Source organism: Hipposideros armiger, unplaced genomic scaffold (assembly GCF_001890085.2).
Source record: "Hipposideros armiger isolate ML-2016 unplaced genomic scaffold, ASM189008v1 scaffold_326, whole genome shotgun sequence".
Lineage (NCBI taxonomy): Eukaryota > Metazoa > Chordata > Mammalia > Chiroptera > Hipposideridae > Hipposideros > Hipposideros armiger.
Window position 1 is genome coordinate 118,588 of NW_017731676.1, and position 16,132 is coordinate 134,719.

The following is a 16,132-nucleotide window of genomic DNA, read 5'->3' on the forward strand; positions in this document are numbered from 1 at the left end:
TGGGGGATACCTTGAATAGTACAAAGCAATTAGAAACAACAGACTATTTGTATATGTAGAACTATGTACAAGGATCATAAAAACCCAGGTTTTAGTGAAAAAAAAATGAGAAAGACTACCTAAATTTAAAAATAAATTTTAAAATGTGCACAAAAGCAATAATATACTTTATAAGAATATATGCAAGCAAACAACAAAAAAAAATGCCCGTAACCGTTTATGATTGCCCCTTGGCAGGATGCAAGAAGAACATAGCAGGGGAAAGAGGAGGAAATAAATCAGAGAGACAGAGACCTTTCAAGATCAATGATAATAATGAGCCATGGGATTGATAGTATGACAGATTCAAACCTCTGCATATGAATTCATCAAGCAAAAGAAAGAAAAACTAAAAGTTCTTACCACTCTATCTTGCACATAGTATAATTAATTCTATAGTTTAAGCAAAAAGAACAGAAGCAATCTGACAAAAGAAAGCTATACAGAAAATATCTTTCATTAAGAAAACACACTTCACAGTTAGAAATTGGTGGCATCAGATAGCAAGTACTGAATGATTTCTGGCGGTGACCCCAGCAAAGCGGTAAGTACAATTGGAGATAAAAAAAAGAACTATTTGATATAGTCTCTCCAAGGAAGAAACCAAAAAACTTGAAATATAATGAAAATGTCCTACAATCCAGTGGGAAACTGGTAGAGTTAATGTAAAAAATAAAGACTACCATGTGGTGTGTTATTAGGTGATGCAGTATAAATAAGCACTTAAAAGTGTAATTAATCCTTTAATCCTTTCACACAGTAAATGTTACTGAGTCCAGCACACACCAAGCTCTGTGCTCAGTAGAAAAATGCAAAGTGAACTCAAGGAAGTGCCGGACTTTAAAGGGGCAGACAGGTTCAGGAGACAGACTGGAAGTTAGGTAGAGCAGGTTACTTACAGAGCAGGGGCTGGTTAAAGTGTGGGTGGTCCCTGAAGGGCTGAGACATGAGGCGAGCCTTCAGAAAGATTCTTTTAAAAAATCATGAAGTTTAGCATGAAGTGAAAGCTCAAAGATGAGTGTCTTAATTATGCAAATAATGGTGTAAAGAAGATAAAGTCTTGCTTTATCCTTTCAGAAAGGAGAACAAAATGAAAATGTATTTCGTTGCAGAAAAAAATGAAATGGTTCTTCAGTGTGGTTTATTTTTATGTGCAGTTGCATAATAGTACATTATCTTTTATTTCAGATACACTGGCCTAGTACAGCACTAAAAATAGAAGAATGCATAATGAAGGGAAAAGATTCAGTAAGTATTATTCATTATAAATTACACAAATCATCAATTATATCACTCATCAATCACAAAGGACTGAATGCCTAACCTTTTAGTTGCTTTAAAATGCACATATGCAATTCACTTCAGGAAGAAAAAATACATATGTGTATATATATATATATATGTATATATATATACATTTTATATATAATATACACATGTACACTATATACATATAATTATTTAAAAATTAATTTCAGTGTATAGTTAAAGGGAGCTGAGGTACCATCTTGAACTTGTTTTTTATTTTTGTTTTATTATATTTTAATCAACTCAGGTTTATAGTCTTTATAGTAATGTTTGTTTCCTAATGAATTTGGGGAAAAAAATTGCAGGTAAATTTTTTAATTCGAGGCAAAGCTAAATGCACTGTGAGATTTCCTGTCCCTTTGTTGAGTAAATTAGAAGCATGCAGAAACAAAAAGAAGGAACAACAGGTCTGGAAGAAGAAGGTAAAGGCAATAAACATCCTTGGGTACCCCCAATGTTTGTAGGGTCTTTCCTACTTACAGAGCCAGTATTGCGTTTCTCCGCAGTTCCCTGCAGTGAGTGAGTGGGGAAAGGCTGTGCAGAGCACCATTCCTGGCAGAGTGGCCTGCACACTAATACATGAGGGACCATCACTGGCTAGGGGTGGCTGGTCAGTGACAGGAGCATCTTTGGAGGATGGCATGCACATCTCCTTTTGAAAGTTAGCCTATCCTTTTTTTTTTTCCCAAAAAGGAAACAAAATACCATGTAAAAGACTAATGTACATGATAGTTACTCCAGATTCTCTGCAGTAACTGGGTAACAGCCAAGGAATGAGTCACGACCTTCTTGCTGCTTTGGTCCACAGTGTGATACTGACTAATTGAACACACTCTTAGGCTATTTCAATCTAAGCCCAGCTGAGCCAAAATGTGGTCTAATTGGCCAAGTCAAGTCATGACAGTGTTTCAAGAGATGAAAAGTAGGTGCTTATAACAATACAAGAATAGACTATGTTCCCCATGCCTGAATGAGTACATTTTTCCAACTATATAGGTCACTCACAGCATAATGCTACACGAGTGGGAAATTAAAGAGATAAATATATCTTGTGTGCCCTGGATAATCAGTTCAGTAGTGACTTATTCTCACCAAGGGAATGCTATAATCAGTATCATTTATGGTGAGATGGTTCCACTGGAGTTTTCATCCTAATACCACTCATTATATGACAGACTTTAAAATCACAACCTCTTTTTGTGACACATCACATTTACTGATTATTGCAGATATTGATATAAATGTAATATTAACATTATACCAGTTTAATATTTCATAATTTATTTTAAAGGAAGCAGCAGTGCCTAATTTGCCAACAAGGTGTTTGCTAGAATTAATTTAGCAAAGTCGGTATCAGGCAATTTTCAACTTTTTTTCATTCAATGTACTGATCATGAAACTCACTTAGCGATTGATGTATTAAACTTTGTTAAGCATGTAATATGTATTTGGTACTGTGTTTGATTAAGTGGGGAATACAAAGATTTATAAAATAAAAATTCTGTTCTTAAAAAGCTTACAGTTGAATCCCTGGATAGGCAAACTAGAGCTCCTGGGTGGAGCATGGCCTGCCACAAATAAAGTTTTACTGAAGCACAGCCATACATACTCATTTGTGTATTGTCTGTGGATGCTTTCATGCTATAGCTGCAGAAGTTAAGAGGTTCAGTTACAACCAGAAACCAGATCACCCATCAAACTAAATATATTTACTATCTGGTCCTTTATAGAAAATTTTGCTGATCCCTAGACTATAATCTTAGTGTAATAGGTATAAAATGTTATTTTTATTGGCTAGCTATCTATTTTCTTGAAAATCCTCTATGAAAGTGCTTTATGTAAATTTATGGGTTTGAAGGTATGACTTATGTTCCCAAACATCAAAACTCTGTAATGCCATCCGTAAAGCTTGCATATATTTTCTTAGGAGTAATGAATCTTTTTCTAATTATTGTTTTTCTGACTTTATGCTGATTCATTGTTTATATGTACTTAAAAACTAATAACAACATTGGGAATGGCTTAATTACTTAGTGGAACATATTGCCATGCAGATCTTTATGCTTGAATAAATTTCTGAACAGTGCTGTTTTTTATTCCTTAATTGTGTACTAGAATACATGAAAATGATACAGTCCCACTATTAAATATAATTCCTACATCACTGCTAACTAAAACGTGCGTTCATCACCCTGGCCTCCTTTTCTGGTAGTACTTGTCCTTTCTCCATCTGCTTCTCTTGCCTCCTCTAGTCCAAGGAGACTTAAATATTACATTTCTAGAGTTAGGAAAAACAGAAATCAAAAAAGACCTAAACATTTTTATTCTAACCAATTTCTGTCTTTCTTCTTTCTTTCTTTCTTTCTTTCTTTCTTTCTTTCTTTCTTTCTTTCTTTCTTTCTTTCTTTCTTTCTTTCTTCCTTCCTTCCTTCCTTCCTTCCTTCCTTTCTTTCTTTCTTTCTTTCTTTCTTTTTTGCTTTAGAGTGAATGTGCAAATTATGTTCGGGTTTTACATCACTACAATAGGACACACCTTCTGACCTGTGGTACTGGAGCGTTCGACCCACTTTGTTCCTTCATCAGGGTTGGATACCATTTGGAGGTAAGATGGTTTCATTCATTGCTAAGAATAAAAGTAATGATTAAAAGGACGTTGTTTTAAAACAAAGGTTGTGGCATTTCCTCCGACAAAAGAGAAGAGCATTTGTGATCTTCTAATTCAGTTTCCCTGAGTCAGAGAAATGATCTCTCTGGGCCTTTAAAATCTTTGTCAGCTGTAAAAGTTGTGAACCAATTAATTCTCTATGTGTTCATTCACTGAACAATTTCATTTACTTAATTTGTTTACTTAAAATATTTCTTAATATCAAATTGTGTTCTCTAGTGTGTTCTGATATGAATTTTTATTAATATAAACACCATATTAGAATGAATATATAGGAACATACAAATGCATGTATATATAAATATAAAAAATTACTACATATAGTGTTTTATAAAGGACATGCAAAGGACATGCAAAGACTTGTTGATCCTGTAATTCCTCCTTAGCCAGGTGAGGTGGTGAGGTGGAATTGGGGGGGGGGGTGAGATTGCAGACTGACAAGGTAAATATTGGTGAGTGACAGCTATACATCTCTCTCCCCCAGACTCCACTGGTATGTGATATGGTATAATAATGACAGAGACTATCACCTGAATTCTGCCATGCACAGAATGTTTACTAACAGGCAGGCTTAAAGATCAGTTATATAACCTGTTTCAACAGAGTAAACTCGCAACTCTCATTTGTTTTAGGTACATTTTCAAGCACCTTACATCACAGTTTTGCTCTGAAGCAATATTAAACAATATTCTGATGGCAGGATGTGTTACCTTTCATTTAGGTCAGGAGGCAGAATCCTGCATTAAGACAGGATGCAGATAAAACAGAGCTCTAGGTATTCTGTAGCTATGCAGCTGGATTCTCTTGATTCTTATACCACAATTATGAAAGGACAGAGCAACTATATAAGCCAGCACATACAAAGAGCAACATTCATTTCACTAGTGAAAAATTATTTCTGATATTTCTTATACTAGTTAACACTCAAGCGCACATATAATTAGCATTATCTGAAGTGCTCACTCTAAGATGCCTCTGGAGAGCACCCTGATTGAAGTACTTCAGTTGTTAAGTGTCCTTATAGGCAGGGTTTTTGATTAGCATATTTTAAATGTTAACTAACCGCCCCTAGTTGTACATTAAAGTTAAGTAGCATGCACAAACACATCACGGTGTATTTATTGATTATTTTAAAGAAACAGAGCAGATGATGGAATAGAACTTTAGACAGAGATGTAGATGGCAAATCAGTTCACATATACACAAATATACACTATACACACGTGTGTATACAAACACACATATACACATATATACAAAATCAGAATATATGCATCTGAGATACAGATCTATTGGAACAAATCCTCTCAATTTTCATTTATCTGAAAATGCCTTTGTTTCATCTTTATTTTTGAAGGCTATTTTCCCTGGATATAGAATACTAGGTTAATAGGGTTTTTTTTGTTTTTTTCTTTTCTTTCAGCATCGCATAAATGAGGTATTGTCTTCTATTCTTTTTCTGATGTAAATTCAGGTTACCCTGTTTGTCATTGTTTTATCTTTTAAGATTTTCTCATTATCTTTGGTGTTCAGCAGTTTTTCTATAGCATACCCAGTGCCTAGGTGTGTGTAATGGTGGTAGTAGAAAATTGGTATTTATATTTCTTGCCATACTAAGCTTCTTGGATATAAAAGTTTATGTTTTGCACCTAATTTGGCAAAATTTTGGTAATTATTTCAAATAGTATTTCTACCTCATTTCCCCATCCCTACCTTCAGGGATTCATATATATTTTATATAATTTGGGTATTGTCCCACAGATCACTGAGATTTTCATTTCTATTGGAGCCTTTTTTCCTCTATTTTACAAATTGGATAAATTCTGTTGATTTATTTTCAAATTCATTAGTCCTTTATTCTGACATCTTCAGTATTCTGTTAAGCCTATCCCATTAATGGTTCATACCGATACTGTACTTTTCAGCTCTAGAACTTTTATTTTGTATATTTCCCACTTCCATACTGAGCACTCCCCCAGATTTTTATTCATGATGACTATGTTTTCATCTAAGCCCATGAACCTATTTTTAACCGCTGTGTTAAAATCCCTCTTTGTTCATTTTAACATGTGGGTCAACCTAAGGTAGGTTTGCATTGATTGTTTTTTCTCTTGACTATGGATCATATTTTCTTGTTTCTTTGCATGTCTAGTAATTTTCATTGTGCACTGGACATTATACCTTATATGTTTTCATTCTAGATCCTGGATTCTATTATCTTTTAAAGAAACTTGATTTTTATTCTAGCAGGTAGTACTTGACTGGACGGACATTCAAAATTCTTTTATGATGGGTGGCAGCCACAAACCTCTTTCAACTTTCCAGCCACTGCTCTTCTCGCTCTGTTTGTACATTCAGTTCAGGTGTCAGCCAAGGATGTGGGAGAGAATATACACCCAGATTTCAGGGTGCCTGCCTCAGTTTCTGACTATGTCTTCTGGCTTTTCAGCTGACCTGGTACTTTACATCTCTGTTTTATAACATCGAGCTGATAAGTCTCTAGTTCTCTACTTGATTGTAGCTTCCTCATAACATGAATAGGGTGTTTCCTTGAGTGAGAAACTCTTCAGCCTTTGTCTGCTCTTCATTAATCTCTAGTGCCATCAAATAATTGTTTTTTATATAATTTTTACTTAGTTCATCATCATTATTTGTAGTAGAGTTAGTCCAATACAAGCTACATTGTCATTAACAGAAGCATAACTCCATGTAGTTTACCTTCATATGTGTGGTATTGCATATTTTTCTTAGGTAGCTCTAAGTATTAAATATGATAGAAAACATTTTGAAAAAAAAAGTTCTGTATATGTCAGAAGAGGAACTTGTAACCATGTGATAAGAGCACTGGTATTTATTCCCAGAACTCCACTTGGAAGGCTTGATAAAATTTTATATGACAGAATGGAAAATTACAAATTATTATAGACAAGGCAAATACTGTGATTAAAAAACTCAGAGGCAGGCACATATGGGATAGTTTGCAGACATTAGTTGGTTGAGGAACAGTAAGATATAAAGCTGGGGCTAACTGGTGCAGGATTTTAATGATAGTGAAATTCTGTAGTTATTTTAAAGACAGCATGGAGACCATGAAAGAGTTTAAGCAAGTGTTTGATTGACAGGACATTAGTAATGTTTTTGGATTGATTCAAGCAGAGAGGTGAAAGGCAGAAGAAATTATAGGATTGAGAGGATATTTAATAGTGTTGACACAGTAACAAAGGAAAGGAAGCGCAGAACTGATGTGAGAAGCTGCTCAGTAGGAGAGTTTATGTAACTTGACATTTTATTGGATGTTGCTGATGAAAGGGAATTAAAAAACAATTCCAGTTTTATTTCTTGATGACTGGAAAGAAAAACGAAGTCTTTAACAGCAAGAGGGTTCTAAGGAAGCAGAGTAAGTTTTTCTGAGAACATAAAAAATGTTCTCTTTTTTTCTGTTATAACTCTTTCATGTCCTTGTACAGTTATTTGAAAAATCGATCCTGGAGCTAAGGGAGGGTGTGATCAGAATAGATTGAATTATTGAACCCAAGGGAGTTAATGGTCCCTGAAGCAGTTTCTCGCTTTCTCTCTCTAGTTCGCCTGTCCATATTTTTTCTCACTTCTCTCTCTCTCCCTCTCTCTCTCTCTCTCTCTCTCTCTCTCTCTCTCTCTCTNTCTCTCTCTCTCTCTCTCTCTCTCTCTCTCTCTCCCTCTCTCACTTTATCAAAGTAACTGGAGAATGCCATTATTTAGGTGACAGTAGAATGTCTAGGGAATATCAATGTAAACACTAAGCTTACAAAGTAATATAAAACAAATCAGGTTAGTGCAAATTTAGAGCCACGCTTATAAAAGGAATAAAAAAAACATTTTGAAATGATAGACAACATCATTAATGCTACAGAGAGGGCAGTTTTGATAAAAGGATGGGTAATGAGAACGTAGACGATTAAGAAGTGACTGAATAGTGACAAAATAAAGGCAGTCATGTTATCCATTTAATCCAGAAGTAGAATTTTTAAGAAAATAAAATATGGGGAAAGATATAAAAGGTGTGGAGTATTGAAAGAAGGTTTTCTTAGGAGATAGAGAAACTTAAATTATTTATCAAATAAGAGGATATGATCACTTACCTTCTTGGAGTTAAGGAGGGCTGGGTGGAGAGCAAGCTTGCCAGGGAGGGGACTGTGGAATGTTCAGTGGAGAGATTGCATTATCAGTTGGATATAAAGGGCTATTTTTCAGCAGGGAGACCTGAAATAAAAATGCAGCTTTGAGACTAATATGTGTGTGTGTGTGTGTGTGTGTGTGTGTGTGTATATGAGAGATAGAGAAAGCGGAGACCCTTAGGTATGATATCACTGTTTAGGAAGAAAATTTGAATAAAAAGGGATAAGAGCTGAATATGGAGCCCAGAAACAACAATGTTTGAAAGGTTAGCAACTGAAGAAAACCTTGCAAAGGAGATTAATAAGGAATGAGTCAAGGGGTTAGGAGGAAAACAGGAGAGCAAGATAACACAGAAATTAGGGAGTGATTAATTATGTTAGACATCTCAAAGAGTCAAAATATTATTGGACCTTGAAAGTCTTTGGTGACATTTATGAAAGGCGTTTCAGTAAAATGTGCATGCAAACCATGGTCTTCTGGCAAAAAGCTTGAAGCCAACTTTTTCTTGAATTGCTATCTCTTTCTTCATTTCATTATTTAAAATGTTTTACTGAAGTGTAATATAAATATAATAAACACACAGCATGTGAATGTATTGTTGATCACTTCCACAATTGGAATACTCCTGGGTAACAAGCACATGCCCCTTCTATTTTAGTCTTCATTTTCAGAATTGCTTTTTCTTTTTCTTTTAAAGAACTTCCTGAATTCTATCATCTCATTCTTGAGTTTTTCTAAATTTAATTTATGCCTTTCTATTATTTCTCCTATTATTTTCTTAATTTATTTTCACTTCTATTGAAACACTAAGTTATGGCTGATTCTCATCCATTTTGTGGCATGTCTTTTTGACAGACTTTCATTATCTGTGGTAATGTTATTCTGTTCCTCATTCTTTTTTTTATGTATAATAAAATTGTACTAGATTTAGCTAGGATCATTTTCTATTGCTCATTTTTATATAAAATAAGTTTTTTTAACTTTATTAGGGAAATATGTCTCAGAATAAACATCTAGCTTTACATTCTAGAACTCACCATTCTGTTTCGTAAAGTATTCAGAAATATGGATGTGTGTGTGTGTGTGTGTGTGTGTGTTACCTTCTTTAAAAAAGAAGACAACTGTTTTTGAAGAGATAATAAGAGCTATTTAAAATCTCATATCACTTTGTTTCAAGATTTATTATTTAGAAATTAGCATTAGAAAACTTAAATAGAATATGTAAATATATATGTATATATAATGATATGTATTGTCCATTGGACACTCATTTTTTTTTGACACTCATTTTCTACTTTGTTTTTGTTTTTTCTGCCTTCTATACTGCAAATCAAAAGATTTTTTTTTCAGTGCAGCTGATAGAAAAGGCAATGTTATAATCCCTGGGGCATCCAAAGGTTGAGTATGACACTTTCTCCAAGAGCTTTCAGTCTATTATTTTTGTGATATTTAAAATCCCTTAGGATATTTAAAAATGTCTCAGCATAGAGGGATTGTTCCTTCAGATCTTTCTCTCCTGTCAATCTTCAGAGTGAAAGCTGGTGACATGACCTTCTGGTGGGAAGGAAAATAGGATTCCTTGTCCAGGCTTTTGTCTGAGAATGATTATATGAAAGCTCTTGGAAAGGAAGACTGCCTGACACACTTAGCTTACAGCCCTCCCTTGTTCATGCTTTCTGTGTGTGAGGTCGTTAGTAGGAAGCCTTGCTATCCAGCATCACGTGCCTGTGAGCAAAGAGAAGACGCAGAAACTGCGTGATACTGTGTTGCTGAGCAGCTTTGGCCACTGGGAAAGGAGAGACCAGGAGAATCTATGTTGGGCCAGAACTGTAACTAATTAAGAAAGTAGCAGATGAGATCCTTAGGGAGCGGTGAGCTCTGCTTGAGGGTTTTTTTTTTCTTTTCCACTTAAAAATGTGAATACATGGAAGGAATCAGTAAAAGAAAAAATGAACGTGTTCCAGTGCCAACTTTTGCCTTCTTCCATGGCACTCCTCTGATAATGGATTGATATTTATTTTTCCAAATGTGTGTGCATGTATGTGTAGTAACAAAAAAAATTAATATTCTACTTGAAGTTCTGATTTTGTTGATTTTTACTCAAAGATATTTCATGGACATAATATATGTTAGGATGCAATAATTCTCTCTCATTCATTTTAATGGCTGCATAGTATTTCATAGTAAGAATGAACCATAATGTATGTCATTAAGGGATTTACTTTTAACTGTTAACCCTCAGTGAAGCAAGAATGAGTGTGGTGTTTTCCTGGTTGGCCATTAAAAGGACAAGTGAGATGCCCATGGCTGTAACCCAGCAAGTGTTCATGTCTCTTTACTTTGATCAGAAGTTATAAATTAGTGCCATATGCCTGATTCAGCTCACAGATGTGCTTTGTTTATCATAAACAGTGTTTCTTGTTTGTTTTGTTTTATAGAGATTACATTTGAAAACCTGTTGGTTTCATACAGTAAATTGTGATTTGTATTGGACCAACATGAAAAGAATCAATTGGTGCCTCAACAGGGGCATGTGATTAACTATATTACACAATCCCCATCAGTCGCCCAGTACACGCTTACACCCAGCCTCTCTGCCAGTTTGCCATCCACGCCTGGCCCTGGCAGGCATTTGCATTTGTTCCTTAAGTCCTAGAGGGTCATGAACTTTCTCAAAATCCTTAAGTGCTTACAATCTAGGAGTTAGTCAGTAACCATAGAATAAATTGAGTGAGTGAGTGAATTAGTGAATGAATGGGTTTGGTTACATTGAAGCTAACAAGTCTAACTTAAGAAATTGGTTAAAATGTTTATAAGATAGAATTTATAAGCACCTTCTCACACATTTCTTCTTTTAATTATTTAGATTTTGCCAACCCTTCAAAATGTTTGGTGATAACGTTATAATAAATATTTGTTTTACTCTTCTGGTTTTTAGAACATAAAATAAGTAGCATAGCGTAGAGAGCAGAGACAGTCTTTAGATGCACTTTTTTTGTAACTTATGAAATTCCTACAGAAAAGTATACAGATCAAAAATATATACCTATGATTAGTTTTTGCAAATTGAACATATCTATGTAACAAGCATCCAGATCCATAAAACATTGCCTGCACCCCAGAATCTTCGTTTCCCCCTTTAAAGCCATTACCCCCCCAAAAAAAACACTTTTCTTACATCTATCACCATAGATTAGTTTTTCCTCTTTTATAATTTTATGTAAATGCAATCACATAGCACATATTTTGTGTGTGTGTCTAGCTTCTTTTGCTTAATAATAAGATGAGATTAATCTGTGTTGTGTGTAGTTGTAGTTCATTTATTCTCATTACTCTGTAGTAGTATGGATATACTTTGTAAGGGTATATTTACCATGTATCAATTTATGTACCCATTCTGCTTTTGCTAGTCATTTGGGTTGTTATAGCGAGTGTGCTGGTATTGTGCTGCTATAAACATCCTTGTGCATGTCTTTACGTAAACATATGTACGTGTTTTTGCTTAGTACATTGTAGGAGTGGAAATACAGAGAGGATGCATGTTTTCGGCTTTAGGAAATACTACGACACTGCTTTCTAGTTATACCAATTTCATACCCTCCAACAATGTATGAGTGTTATAGCTACTTCATACTCCACAGACAATACTCGGTATTGTCTGTCTTTTTTCTAGCCATTTTGGTGGGTATGTAGTCGTGTTACATTGTGGTTTTAATTTTCATTTTCTTGATGCCTAATAAAGCTGAGCGTTTTTCATATATTGAGCTTTAGAAATTTTGAGTCAGTCTTGAGTTAAGTCTTCTGTTGGGCATCTAAGAGCCGCTAGACATTTGCCAAATGGGCTTGTTAGGGATTTTCTGAGGGAGCAAATGTAAAATATCCAATTCAGGTTGGATATAGAGAAAATACTCAGTGAAAGATAATTCCTATGGTTAAACCTTTCTCCTTTTTTTTTTTACCTTTTTAAACTTAAAAAAGAAACTTTAAAAAAGAAAATTTAAAATAAGGGTCATATAAAAGTGGGAAAAGTGGTGGGAGAGAACAGTTGAATTATATAAAAAGAGGTGGTGAGAAAACAGGAACAGAGAGGTAGAATAAATCCAGCATTTCCTGATCATGATTTTGACCTTGTTGTCAATCAAGGTAAGTCCAGGATAAAAGATGTGTTCTACAGTTCCCATTAGGAAGGAATAGTCTAGAGATTAATGGCATAAGCTTTGGTTCAGGAATACCTGAGTTTTCATTTTTTTACTACAAGTGAAGTGTATATCTTACAGGGATTTCAGTATTATTGTCTTCCTTGATTCAGTAGTGGGAATTACATATATCTATCTATCTATCTATCTATCTATCTATCTATCTATATATATATACATACTCGTGTGTGTGAATGAAATATTGGGTTCTCGGAAAAGTCATGATGCATTTTTGCAACCAAAAACATAGAAAAATATGTCATGACTTTTCCGACAACCCAATATTTAAATATAAAATATTTAAACATAAAAAATAATAAAAATCGGACCGGCCGAGTGGCTCAGTTGGTTAAGAGTTTGCTTAAGAGCACAAGCTCTGAGCAACAGCATCACTGGTTTGATTCCCACATAGGTCAATGAGTTGCGCCTGAGCTGAGCTACCACTGAGCTACCAACAGGTGGCAGGATGGCTCAGCTGGTGAGAGCACGTGGTCCTAATGACAAGATTGTCTGTTCAATGTTGGGCTATGCCCACCCATGACTGGGACTGAACTTGGCACCTTGAGCTGAGCTGCCATCCGGATGGCTCAGTGGATAGAGCATGCATTCTTAACAGCAAGGTTGCCGGTTTGACTCCCTCATGAAAAAATAATATAATAATAATAAAAATCATCTACAAATTAAAATTTTAGCCCACTAGTGAAGTAAGTACTCAATAAAAATTAACTAATTTTATTAACTTTTCTATCTTTGAGCTTTGAGATATAATTATTACAGAACTCTTCATATAAGTGCATTAACAATATTATGGACAGTACCCACAATATAAGTTCATTACAGAGAAACAGCAGAAACTTTCTACATTTGGACTTTTGTACCTCATGCCAATAACTTAATGTTATCATAGCTTATCACTTTTCACACTTATGATACTGTGAAACCAGATGATTTATTTTCCTTATATGATGGCTATTGAGTATTGGTAGGTCTTTTATAGTAAATACATTAGTCTGCTTTAGGTTGGAAAGGAGGGCAAATGGACTCAGTTTTTAAATATTTCCTTGAAAGTACTTGGAGAAATATTAAGGAAAAATATATTCCTTAAGATATTAATAAAATTCTGTAACTCTAAGATGCATTTGGCATTCATCAAAACTTAATGACTATAAGAAGAAAACATGTTAACCTGGTGGGACTTTGTTTTTTTTTAAGAAAGGTATTTGAGTAACATTAAGTGATTAAGTAATATGTTGGCTTCATACAACAAACCTGAATTTTTAGTGTAGTCAAGTTAAATTAGTTACAAATTCAATCAAATGCCATATTATTGCTAATTCATGAACATATTATAGAACAGATGTACATAGAGTAAAATTTGGTGGTCTAATTAAAATATTGGCTTGACTAAAATGACTTGCTTCTTTCCAGTCTGGAAAATTGAATTTTGTCAGGTTTTCTTTTCCAAAGGGAAATTAAAATATATTTTAAAGTAAGTAAACACTAATTTTACTTATTTATTGTGCTAACTTTTAAAATTAGTCAATATTGTAGATATATTTTCCCCAAAACTTTATTTTGAGTATCTGTATAGATAAAACAGTTGGACAGAGACAGTTGGAAAGAGTTCAATAGGAATACAAACTTCAATAGGAATACAAAATTCTTGATGTGCTGTTTATCACAATCATTTTCCTACAAGAAAATTAAGAAGGAAGTAATATAAAATATTTAAACAGAATGGAGCCCTTTTATTATCATGATGTTAGGGAAAATACCATTGGTAGGGCCCTTTAGCCACTGCATTTTTTTTAATTGACATTACAATTTTTTTTTTAAGCATTTCCTACACTAACTGCCTCTTCAATGCCATTGGAGAGCATAGATGCCTCATTTTTCTCTCTCTTAAATATTTCCTTTCGCATTTGGTATAAAGAAGCTTCTGTACCAATAACAACCTTTTCTCCAACAGCCTTCCTTCTTCTAAGATTAAAATGTTAAATATGGTTTTATATGTCCATCTATATTCTCACATCTGAAACATTTGTCAGATTTTGGGAGTCTATAGAGATTGATTGATCAATATATAGATTCAGTTTTATTACTGGAATAAAATTCTGGGGCAAAATTAACAAGCTATAGCTTCATCCTAGTTCAACCTCCTTAGAAAAGTCTGCTTTTCTTTCGAATCTTTCATTTTCTCATTTGCAAAATGAGATGAGGGCATCTTCTAAATCTAAAATTACATGTCAATGAAGTAATATTTTCTTCCTCACAGCCTTTTTGTAAGAATTAAATTATTCCAGTGAGAATCTTAATAAATATAACACCATGTATTGAGTGCGTACCATGTGCCAAATGTTGTTCTTCATTTGCTTTTATGCTCATAACTTCCCACAAGGGAGGAATTATTGTCCTCATATAACAAATGAGGAAAGTGAAAAAGAAGTTAGGTTGCTTCTTAAAGCTGTACAGTAAGTGGCCAAACTTGGGCTTCATGGTCCATGGCCAAGTTCTTTCCATTATGCAGTGCTTCTTGCCTGTATGCTGTAATATATTAAGACATTTTGTAAACTATGAATTACCCTATAAAGAGTTTAATGATGGTGGTAATAATTGTGTCTAAGCGGACACCTTCTGTGTGAATTTATGCCTTCCACTGCTCTCCCACTCTTTTCTCTAAACTTGATCTTCATCCTCCGCCGTCCATAGTTATCTTTCTATTCCCTCAATCTTTCATTTCCTCCAGATTTTGTTCCCTTCATGACACCGTGGAGACCTCACTGCAGTGATATTCACAAAACACCACCGCAAACTACTTTGTTTCTTTTGTATCGGCCTTTATGATTTACTAACCTTGGTCATTGGAACCTTTTTTCTTTCTTCAGTGCTGCTCTCAATCTGCTGAATATCATGAGAGAAAATTAGAGTGTGTTGGCTGTCATCATTGTTATTCAGATGAGCCCGCTTTTTTTTTTTCTTCTTTCTGTTTTTTTTTTTTTAGTCCTCAACTCTCCTCGCATTGTCCAATTCACTATTATTCTGGAGGTGGGATGGGTTACAATAATGTAGTGAAATGAATATAGGTTATGACACTGGACAGATGAAATTTCAAATCTGGGTTCTGCTACTCACTATCTGTGTGACTTTGGGACAGTACGTAACATCTTTGGGCTTCAGCTTCTTCATCTGTAAACTTATTAAAGTCTCTATTTTAATATAAAGCTTGTCAAAGTTGTATGGATCGTCCGAGATATGATATTTGGGGAAAAAGATGCCCCAGAGGCTGGAAGGTAGTAATGTACACTCAATGTTAACTACTTTTTTTCATGTTAAGTCTCCAATGTTGATACCCTAGTCCTTAACTCTCAGCATTTGAAATGTCTTCCTATCAAAAAAGCAAATGGAAGCCATGAAGTAAAAGCCCACAGCCTCCCCTCTTTCTACTTCTAAATTTAAGTATTTGAGGCTCCTTTTTCACTCTGTCCCAGATGAGGACACCTCTGGACTCTTTCCAACAAGATTACTTTTTCCATCTCTGTATGCCCTTTGTCATATCTCTTACTTTCTTCATTACTTTAATCTATTATACCAAATATTTTCCACTTTTTTTACTCTTTCCTTTCAGTACACAGACATGTTTAGACTTCACTTCTTCATTCTAAAATAAAAATTATAAAACAAACAAAAAATTAGTTTCCCCTCTACTTGACCTACAAGCTTATTTCCTGACTCTGTGGACTCTAGGATTTCCTATGAATTTTCCTGTAAG

The 16,132-nt window shown here is 34.5% G+C and overlaps 1 protein-coding gene across 1 annotated transcript in view; it reads left to right on the forward strand.

Annotated features, from left to right (window-relative positions):
- The first annotated feature begins 553 nt into the window (after positions 1-553).
- SEMA3E (semaphorin 3E) overlaps positions 554-16,132 on the forward strand; it is an 84,780-nt gene continuing 69,201 nt past the window's right edge. Inside the window, exons 1-3 of the mRNA XM_019660707.1 lie at positions 554-583; positions 1,228-1,287; positions 3,830-3,949. Coding sequence (XP_019516252.1) covers positions 554-583; positions 1,228-1,287; positions 3,830-3,949 — 210 coding nt within the window. The remainder of the gene's footprint in view (positions 584-1,227; positions 1,288-3,829; positions 3,950-16,132) is intronic.